This window comes from Oryza sativa, chromosome 7 (assembly GCF_034140825.1).
Source record: "Oryza sativa Japonica Group chromosome 7, ASM3414082v1".
Taxonomy (NCBI): domain Eukaryota; kingdom Viridiplantae; phylum Streptophyta; class Magnoliopsida; order Poales; family Poaceae; genus Oryza; species Oryza sativa.
Window position 1 is genome coordinate 19841014 of NC_089041.1, and position 10872 is coordinate 19851885.

Below are 10872 nucleotides of genomic sequence, written 5' to 3' on the forward strand. Positions count from 1 at the left end.
ATTCAGGCAACATTGTATAGATGATTCAGGCCAGGCCGTGTTTAGTTGTTTAGGTGTAAAAATTTCGAAGTATACGGACACACATTTAAAATATTAAACGTAGACTAATAACAAAACAAATTACATATTCTGTATGTAAACTGCGAGACGAATCTATTAAGCCTAATTAATTCGTCATTAGCAAATGTTTACTGTAGCACCACATTGTCAAATCATGACATAATTAGGCTCAAAAGATTCATCTCGCAATTTACATGCAAACTCAAACTGTGCAATTGGTTTTTTTCGTCCACATTTAATGCTTCATGCATGTGTCCAAACACTTGATGTGATGAAATTTTTGGAAGTTTGAAGGGAACTAAACACAACCTAGATAGGATTACACAGAAAGAACAGAAGGAATCCATGTAATGATTGAGCGTCTCGGTTCTTGCGCAGTTTTACAACACAGCTGAACAATCAGTTGAGAAGAACAGGAGAGGGGGGGGGGAGAAATTTACCAGGCATGGTTTCACAAGCTCTATTCCCTGGCATCTACTGATAACCATTGTGCTTTTCTTCTTGAGTAGTGCAAAGCTAATGCTAGGTATTATTACCAGTGGCATGGCTCTTCCCAGATGATTTGGTAATTACAGGTTCTGGGAGCTCTCACTGAACCAGGGCCACTGGATCATGTAACCTGATTCTAGCTAAGCTTGGTCTCTTTGGTCTTCCCCTTCTTAGTCTTGGATGACTTCTTGTCTTGGCCCTTAGACCCGAGGCTTACCCAAGTGTAGTCACTCGGGATCGTGAACGGGTCGGTGTTGTCCGCAACCTGCGACAGGTTCACCGGCTTCGATCTGGAGTTCTTCAAGCCCCACTTCAAATAGGAGCTCTTCTGAGTGTCTGGTTTGTGCATGATGGATCCCGGACCCGGGCTCACCAACAGGCTGGGGCTTGACATCGGCGTGAAGAATTCCTCCGGCTCGAGGAGAGGGACGAACTTGGTGAAGGTGATCACTACCCTCACCGTTGGAACAACAGGAATGGCAACCTGCATTAAAAACAGAAGTATGGATCAGCTGAATTCATACACTTCAACTTCACAGAATGTCTCTAGAGTAGCAAAAATGAGTATATGTCCATTCCAGCAGACCAACTCAATGTCTCCCACAATATTTCTTTGGAAGCAAAATGATGCATGAACATGATGAAGCAGCATAAGGATAGTGTTGAGCATGCAACTACAATGAGTACTACTTTTGTAAACAATGCATTGAGTAAGCTTGAAATGTTCCATGCTTTTTTATCCTAAACCAGCTTCTAGCACGACAAGGTAATAACATCCATCACCAACTCCTCAAATTGAGCAAACCAGGAAATTCCCTCTCGGTGCAGATCAGCATGTGCACCGAGTAAACTTCATTCAATTTTTGTCCTAAATGTTGTCACACATTTATGCACATCAAGCTTGCGCTATTGTACAATGAACAGTGAAGAACGGTTCACGTATGGATAAATGGTCCCAATGTAGCAAATGACAATAAGTCACCTAACAGGCTAACACCTAACATTATTATCAGATTGATGACAAGAATTTCTAGTGCACATAGAGATAATTTGCTCATATAAATTTCAAGGAGATAAGTTCTACATATTGCTGATGCTACATTAGTGATGAGTTAACTGATATGCCCATTGACTTCTGCAACCACATTGCCAGTACCAGTACTGAAGAATGAACTATGAAGAATTACTGAAACATTCTAAATTCTTGCCAAATTTGCAAAATGATGAATTTGCTTCAGCTGAAACACTAAGAATTTCAGTGCTTCATGCAAGAATTGGAGCAGCAGAATGGTAGAATTGGTGGTTTGTTACCTTCACCGGGAATGTCCCCGGCGGGAACTTGGTGGTGAGCAGCTCGCGGAGGCGGCGCACGGCGCGGACGCGGCTGGCCAGGATGTCGAGCAGCGGCAAGAACTCGTCGACGGTGAGCGGGAAGTCCTCGGTGAGCCAGACGGTTGGCCGCAGCGTCTTCACCGTCTCCTCCTCCTTCCACCTGGCTCCCCCCGTCGTGGTGGCGTGGCGGCCGAACACGCCGCCCTCGCCGCGGCCGACGGACGCGCACGCCGGGAGCCGCCGCGGCACGTCCACGCTGTTCCGCCGCCTCTGCGGCGTCGCCATGTGCGACGGCGGCGCCGCCACGCTGCGCCGGCCGGGCACGTAGCAGCTGCGGCGCGACGGGGGCGGGGGGATGTCGGCGACCAGGAAGTCGCCGTCCTCGTCATCGTCGCGGATCTCCAGGGGGAGGAAGTCTTCCTCGTCGTCGTTGTTGTCGTCGTCGTCGTCGTCTCCGGCGAGCTCGAAGGTGAAGTCCTTGCGGCCGGCGTTGGCTGCCTTGAGCGTGCGGAAGGAGAAGACGACGTTGTGGACGTCGAACACCCGAGCCTTCCACTCCCCGACGCTCTCCGTCTTCTCCTTCCGTAGCCATGTCGTCCTCGGCACGAGCCTCGCGGAGGAGATGTTGAGCCCCGGTCGATACGCGGCCGCGTCAGATGTGGCCGAATCCTCGTCGCCGGCGGCCGCCGCCGCCGCGAACGCGTCGTGCACCTCGCGCTTGCCGCGGTGGAGCACGAGGAGCGAGCCCGGGGGGAGGTGGCGGCCGCCGGCGTCGGCCTCCTCGCCGAAGAAGAGGAACGAGTGGTCGGCCCGGCGGATGCGGAGGCCGTCGAAGCCGGCGAGCGTGGTGTCCGCGCGGAGCTCCGCGCCGCGCTTCCAAATGCGGTAGGTGTCCGAGGGCGCGGCGCGGGAGAGGAGCGGCACGACGGAGCTCTCGAAGTGGAAGTCCACCTCGAGGTAGAAGTCCTGGACCCGGCGGAGCGCCGCGGACAGCGCGGGGGCGCGGCGGCGGAGCTTGGCCCAGGCGGCGAGGCGGTGGGCGCGGAGGAGGCACGCGGCGATGTCCTTGCAACCCAGGCAGAGCGCCTCCTGGAGGGGCGTCCACCCGGCGTGGTTCTGGAGCGTGGGGTCGGCGCCGGCGGCGGCGAGCGCGGAGGCGAGGGAGGGGAGCCTGAGCCTCACGGCGAGGTGGAGCGCGGTGTCCCCGCCCGGGACGTCGCGGCGGTCGAGCGCCCCGGACACGGACGCCGCGAGGCGGGCCTCGCGGGCGGCGTCGGCGGCGGTGAGGATGCGGCTCGGGTGGGCGAGCGGCGGGAGCCCATGGAGGACGCCCGCCAGCCCGGCGGCGTCCCGCAGCGCGACGCGGTGGTGCGCCGGGCTGTGCGTGTAGTCCGACGGCCGGATCGGCGCCGACGACGTGCGCTTCGGCCGCGCCGCCGCCGGCACGGGGGAGGAAGGGTCCTGGACCGGCATTGCCTGCTCCTGCTCGGGGCGCGAGCTCTCGGGATTCTCGCGCCACGGACGGCTAGCGCAAAGCTCTAGCTCTGGGAGAAGCTCTGCTCCGCTCTGCGCGGCGCAGTGGTGCGGGGGGAGATCGAGCGGAGTGGTGACTGAGAGCTCCCAGCTGCTGCTGAGGTGAGGGGGTGGGGAAGAGAGACTCGAGCGAGCTGACGGATAACTGGGCCGGGCCGGGCCGGGCCCACAAACCGGAATTTGCTCCACTAAACGGCAATTTTTTTATATTTTAATAATCCAATATCTACAGCTCCGTCCATCCTAAAATATACTAGGTTCCTCTCAAAATGTAATAATTTTTAGCTCTATATTTAAATACAAGTATACTCGAATATGATGGGGCTTTGTTCGTTTGTATGCAGTCATCTGCGACTATATTATAAGCATCACAACTTATGCTGCGGTGCTAGACTGTGCAGCACAGCAATCACTTCCGAACATCCTTATAGCTAAAAATCACTATATTCTACTATAGAGATGGTAATAAATTTTAACTATTAATCTAGATAAGTTTTGAGATGGATGTAGTATAATTTTTTACCAAATCATGATCTTATTTCCACTAAAACTGTCATATAATACAATTAGAAATTGCTATAAAATTATTTACACAGATCCTCTTGCCATCCAAATAAAAATAGAAACTAGTTGGATAAAGTAGCAATAATACTACTACTACTGTGGTATACTATATGAAAGTGGCAAGTGAGCGAAAAAAACAACAAAAAAGTGATGTTCTATCGAGGCATCAACGTGGCGTGTGGTGAGGTGTGTGAGTACGACAAATCGAGCTTTGTGGGGTGGGCCAGGGCTGGGCCGGGGGCCCGTATCTGCCATCTCCTCGCTTTATTACGCTAACTGCCCCTGCATCTCTTGGGTTCTGGTCAGCAACTGCCTGTTTACTGCTTTTGCTTTTCTTTACCGCTCTTTGGAAATTTGCAATAAGGACCTTGAGATGGTTGTGTATTGTTGCTGCGTCACGCTGGAGAAGGTTTTCCTTTGGGAGGATGAAAAACCCCTTCCAGTACTTTTTTTTTAGAATACCTTCCAATACATCTTGAAAAAAGATTTATTTTTTAACGAAAATGGAAAACTATTTTGGCAATACTTGAAAAAATATGTACATAACAGGCGAAAACAAATTAGCCCTAGCTCTATCTATGTCTATGGTCAGACTCTTAGTCTCATCTCCGATATAGAAAAGGAAAAAAAAAAGACAAAGTACCCGAGTAAAAAATGATATATTTTTTTTTCTCAGGTAGGTAGATACACCTATAATTATATATAATATCATTTAGTCGCTATAATAGATAAAATAAATAAATAAATAATGACCAACCGCTAAATTTTGTTACCAAACCATTTCTTCATGGTGGCACTTAGGCACGATCCAATCATCCAAAGAGGGGTTGATCAATGGATGCTACACATGAACAACCAAAGTATGAGGGTGTATCATGCAAAAACCGTGGATTTCTCTTTAGCTTTTCCTTTTCCTTCTTCCCCTTCTTCCATGACCAGCCTGGTTATACAATGCAGGCTGGTATGGACTGCTCTACTGGTCACTCACTCACTCACCTATGTAGTGTGATCTGATACCATCTGCCTTTTGGTGAGTACAAACCATGGGATCTCCTTTAATTGGGACGGGAGACGGTTGGATCATCCCTTTGCCTTTGCTTTTCTTTGCTCCTCTTTTCTTCTTTTCCTCTTTGCCTTGGAATCCTCCAAACTAGGGGGTTTTACCTCTTTTCTTCTTCAGAGAATCATCCAGATTAGTACTGAGATTAAGCTAGCACTAGTGTACTAGCTCTTGGGGTCCATGGATCATGGATGGATGCATGCATGGGAGATGTTGTTGTCGTTGTTGCAGGGTCCACGTCGATTTGGGGAGAAAAGGAGAAAACAAAGAGAGAGAAAAAAAAGGGAGGATCACCTGTGACGGGGAGTCGGGGACACTGTTCCGTTGCAGTTGCAGCTCTCATCTCCGGTTTTTGGACCACACCTTCATGTTCATGGATGATGATGATGTGTGAGAGGCTCCAAGTTTAGACACCAAGGCCTGAAGATTCTGCTAAAACGCGGGAATTTCTTACGAAATAGTAGGAGTAGTGTAACTCTGTTTGGTGCTGATGGTAATGCTTAAGGGATTTTGATTATACAGAATATAGTTAAAGTCACTCTGTTATGAAGAAGGACGGAATGGCAAAGGGCAATGGGCATTGGGCAATGTCGAGGGATCTTTTAGAACGCAGAAATTTTATAGATTTCTTGTTGACTTGATTATAGCGGTGATTTTCCTCGCGGTTCTATATTTAAATTAACTATTTTGAAAAACAAACTTAACTAACACTCGTCCGTATCAAAATATAATACTAACTTCTATTATTTAAAAGTTATCCCAAAATATAATAATCTATTCACCAACATTCTATTCTCAACCAATCATAGCGTGACCAATTTAATTTCTCTATATACTTTTTTTTACCTATCATAATATTTCTATATTTAATTTTATCTACTTTCTTAATATAATTAACCTTCTTCTACTGTGGAATGGAGGTAGTAGCTTAGAATAAAGGATGCGAAAACATATTTTTGAAGATTTAGGCCTAAGTTCGTTCTAGGCTTGGCTACTTCGACGTTTTCCGTGAGCACGCTTTCTAAACTCCTAATCGATGTATTTGGTGCAAAAATTTTCTACATAAATATTTGTTTAAAAAATCAAATAAATTTATTTTTTAAGTTTATAATAATTAATACTCGATTAACTATGTGCTAATGGTTTGTCACGGTTTAACTGCCACCCCCAAAAATTTCAGCCATTCAGCTGATTAGAATGCAGCCTTGGAGCAAAATAATCCACGACAACAATCCAATGAAATAACTGAAAAGGGTAAGGGTGGTTCCATTCATCCGAAAATTCTAAAAATCATTACTCCTAGAAGAGGAGACCTGAATAGCAAATGGCTACTCTCTTTATCTTAAAAAAAAAATAAGAGTGTGGCACAGGAGATCCTGGGCTTCCTGGCTTGGGAATCTAGTGGCAGTAGTATAGTTGCAGTGGTAGTACTAGTAAACACACGGATCTAGGATTAAAAGAGAGTTCTAAAAAAAGGATTAAAAGAGAATTATTAAGACAGATTGGGGTCAGTGATTGTGAATAAAGCCACGCAACAACGGATTGGTGAGAAAGAAAGGGGCCCAAGCCCAACAAGGCATCGGGGATGGAGATGAAGCATACAAGTAGACGTTGCACGGGGTCAGGGGCCGGTCTTGTCTTCTTGCTCTTAACACTCTTTCTCCTCAAGATCTTCTGTGCTGCCACTGTTACTGACTAGTTTAAGGTCTGGTTGGAGAGGTTATAACTGCTGCAACGTCTACCATAATCAGAAACTTCCCAAGCAGTTTAGATTTTAGTCTAGATTCTAAGGGCCAGTTTGGTTTGTGACCAATGTTGGCAAGTTTTGGCATGTCAATTTTTGGTAAGGCTAACATGTGTTTGGATTGAAGCCAAATTAAACTAATTTGGCTATTGAATTGGCCTATGTTATATAGGCATGCCAAAATTTAGCTTCAATCCAAACATACACAAATATTGTTGAGGTTGCCAAAAAATTGGTAAGCCTAGGGCCTGTTCACTTTGATGCCATTTTCAACCTTACCAAATTTGGTAAAATTGCCAAAAAAGGCTACATTTAGTTTGCTACTAAAATTTGGCAACTATATAAGAAATCCTACCAAAATTTTAGCAAGTTACCAAAATTTTGGCAACTATGCCAAAATTTGGTAAGGTTTTTTTTGGCATCAAAGTGAACAGGCCTCTAATTTAGGCCTCAAACCAAACTGGCTCTAAAAAGCTGTAGCTATAGAATCCAGAAAATAAACTAAAATTCATAAGCTGAAAAACATGCTTTTTTATATTCTTATAAGCTATAGTTAGCAACCAGCTGCTTCTTAAAATTTTAAACCTCCAAACATACCCCTATGCTCCATTGGTGGTGATTAATTCGACAGGTTGTACGGCCGGCGCAGAAGATCCTCACGACAGCGTGGGCGGTGGAACCAATCAGCACTGCGGTTGAAGCTATAGTATGCGTGTCCGCCTCCCATGCGAAGGTGGGGGGAGAGGACAGAGGAGGTCCACTAGCTAGCTGTAGCAGCAACTGCAACTGCAATTATCCACACGCGTCCACGCCTACAAGAACAAGCCGATTTGATGGATGGATGGATCAGTCGGGGGGTGTGTTTACTGAAATTTTAACAAATTGACCCTCATAGAAAACTTATTTTAAGATTGGACTGTGCCAAAATCTAATTGCAAAAATAAGCAGTTGGCTCAACGCCATCAAGTTAGACGCTAACATGTAACTTTTCAACGCCGATAACTGGCGCTGAGATCCTAGCAGCGCCAAACTCATTGGCGCTCCACCTCGTTTTCGTAAGTAGGAGTTCCCAACTCCCTCTGTCTCGTTTTCCGCGCGCACGCTTCCCAAACTGTTAAACGGTGCGTTTTTAAAAAATGTTTCTAACGAAAATTGCTTAAAAAAATTATATTGATTCATTTTGAAAAAAAGCTAATACTTAATTAATTATGTGCTAATGAACTGCTCCGTTTTCCGTGCAGAGAAGATGGGTTCCCAACCCATCTAACAAACACAGCCTTAAGCGGTACATGGGGTCAGCGCCAAAGAATTTAGCATTGACCCTCTGCCACGTGGAATGCGCCGCCAACTCATCTAGGATCTTAGCACCAACACTACGGGCGCTGAGACGTTATATATCAGCGCCAATCTTCATAGCGCTGAGCTGATGGCTTAGTTTTGCAATTAGTTTTTAGCATGGATCAATCTTAAAATAAGTCTTCTTAAAGGGTTAATTTGTCAAAATTTCGGGTGTGTTTAGATCAGGGGTGTAAAAAGTTGGCGTGTCACATCGGATATACGGACGTACATTTGAAGTATTAAAGTTAGACTAATAACAAAACAGATTATAGATTCCGCCTGTAAATTGCGAGACGAATTTATTAAGCCTAATTAATCTGTTATTAGCTAATGTTTATTGTAGCAATTAGGCTTAAAAGATTTATCTCGCAAATTAGTCGCAATCTGTGCAATTAGTACCCGAACACCCTATGCGACACCCTATATAATATCTGATGTGACATGCCAAAACTTTACACGTATGGATCTAAACACCCCCTTAGTTGTTGGTATTACTACCAACTTGTGCTAGAATTCAATTGCGCATTGCAGTAAGTACTCTCTCCGTTAAAAAAAATCAATTCTAAAAATATATGCGAAATACACGTTATTCGGATACATCATCAGAATTGGTTTTTTTTATAGAGGAGTATTTCCTCCATCCTAAAATATGTATACTTCTCTAGTTCTATCAAAATGAGTGCACTTCTTTAGAAGAGCACTTATTTTGGGACTAAGGGATATCATTTTCATATACTCCTAAGTGGATGAGTTTATTTATTTGCAATGATTACTTTCTCTATAGGTAAATATAAGGGACTATGTTTTTTTTACTTTATCCATCAATGTAAAGGATTTGTGATTCCTAGATGAGAAAAATACGGTAGTGATTACTCCCATCCCAAAATATACGGGATTTTGGAAGGGATGTGACATCCTATTATTACGAATCTAGACATACAGTTTGTTCAGATTCGTAGAAATAAGATGTGTTACATTCTCCAAAATCTCTTATATTATGGATGGAGAGAGTAGATAGCTTAAATAAAAAAGAGAGAACATTCATTTTTTTATAGTTTATTTAATGTACCAATCCATCAATGCCCTTTTTTTAGAGAAGGGTATTTTTTGCCCGGCCTCTACATCCAACCGGATATATGCAGCCTTTTCTAAATTAGGAACTTAGCCTATCAAACAGAAAACTTAGCCCTCAAATAAACCCAATCTGAAATTCGCTCCTATGGAGATTTAAACTCAAGACCTTGAGGTGCTACTCAGGTCACTGCAACCACTAGGCTATATGCCCTTTCACTATCCATCAATGCCATGAACCAGTCCACCAATAAGGTTGTGCTCGCTACAATGTTTTTATTGAAATTACATGAATAGCCCACCTATATACCCATGGCTGAATTCCTAGATTTTAGAGTGGTTTAATCAAATTCAGAATTCGTTCTTACCGAATCACGTGAAGCGTTGGAGTACTAAGTGATATGTGTGGTTTGATATTCCCACATGAACTGTTGGAGTTACTCCTACGTCTATACTTTATGGAGTAGTAATATAAAAAAGAGCCGTTCATCCCTAACAATCCTACGGGTCAAATCAATTGGTTAAATCCCTACCGTCCATTCGTAGAGCCCTTTCACCCTCCCTACCATCCACCGCGATTTCACCCTCCCACAGCGACATCATCCTATCACCACCGCCATTTTTCGCCCGCCCACAGATTGTTATGGCGAGAGGATGGTTCTACAGTTGCTTACCACAATGACATCATCCTATCACCACCTCCATTTTCGCCTGCCCACAGATTATTATGGCGAGAGGATGGTTCTACAGTTGCTTACCACAGTGACATCATCCTATCACCACCTCCATTTTCGCCTGCCCACAGATTATTATGGCGAGAGGATGGTTCTACAGTGCTTATTTTAGAGGGAATCGGTTATGTTTCATGTAAACGTCAACGATTTGGAATAAGTTTATTGCTTATAACAATAAATGGAATTGAAGTGATACTTTTGACATAAACGTGTATTGCACGTGCACGGTTACTAGTGATATAGCAGCAACTATATTTCTTGATATGATAATGTTTGGTTCAATAGCGGTAACTCATGGAGAATTAACGGACGTATTATTCTGACAGTTGTCATTCTGAACAGGAAAGCCTGTGAAGAGAACAAACGCTGAAGATGGAGTTGAGCAAATTCATAGTGCAACAAAAAACATCTAGAGGCAGAAGAGATGTCAGGAAAGAATGATGACGTCGAATCGATCTACGCTGTTATGCGACCCAAAATCAATATTTTTTTAGTTGTTCTGGATTGTGATGCATTCAATATTATGCAAAAACCATAGCATATATATAAGTCTGAGACTATTTTCGTGTTAAATAGTGCTCTCGGACAACGTTGCTTCAATTATTGGTAGCCATGCACAGGCCAACACTCCGAACGTCACACTAACAAGGCAGACAAACACAAATTAACATTCCATCCCAGCCATTTTATTGATGTGCCTGAGCACCACAAGACAAAAATTACAAGCATCGTTCACACCGACATCGCATGCATGGCGGACCATGCATCTTCGCCAAAGTTGGTGCTGAATATGGCCCCTAATCTTTGCCAAAGCATAAAGTTCAGGGGTTCCATCTCAAACGGAAGGAAATTAAACAGCAAATCAGTATGGCTGGGACAGCGCAGTAGGCCAGTAGCTAGCGCCTAGGCGGTAGCGCCCGCAGTGGGGGGCATTACCTAGCGGCCGG

At 44.8% G+C, this 10872-nt stretch overlaps 1 protein-coding gene across 1 annotated transcript; it reads right to left on the reverse strand.

Moving 5' to 3' along the window:
- Window positions 1-379: 379 nt before the first annotated feature.
- LOC4343364 (uncharacterized) lies at window positions 380-3503 on the reverse strand. The gene is made up of 2 exons (XM_015790033.3): window positions 1861-3503; window positions 380-1033 (listed from the first exon to the last, which is right to left on the reverse strand). Exons 1-2 carry the CDS (start codon window positions 3352-3354, stop codon window positions 686-688), a joined length of 1842 nt encoding a protein of 613 aa, XP_015645519.1. The 5' UTR covers window positions 3355-3503; the 3' UTR covers window positions 380-685.
- Window positions 3504-10872: the final 7369 nt, after the last annotated feature.

What these genes read in the sequence shown, in the direction of transcription:
- LOC4343364 (XM_015790033.3), bottom strand. Translation starts at nt 3,354, where the DNA reads ATGCCGGTCCAGGACCCTTCCTCCCCCGTGCCGGCGGCGGCGCGGCCG. An exon ending in CGGGGACATTCCCGGTGAAG is followed by an intron (nt 1,034 to 1,860) that starts GTAACAAACCAC and finishes TTTTTAATGCAG; the next exon opens with GTTGCCATTCCTGTTGTTCC.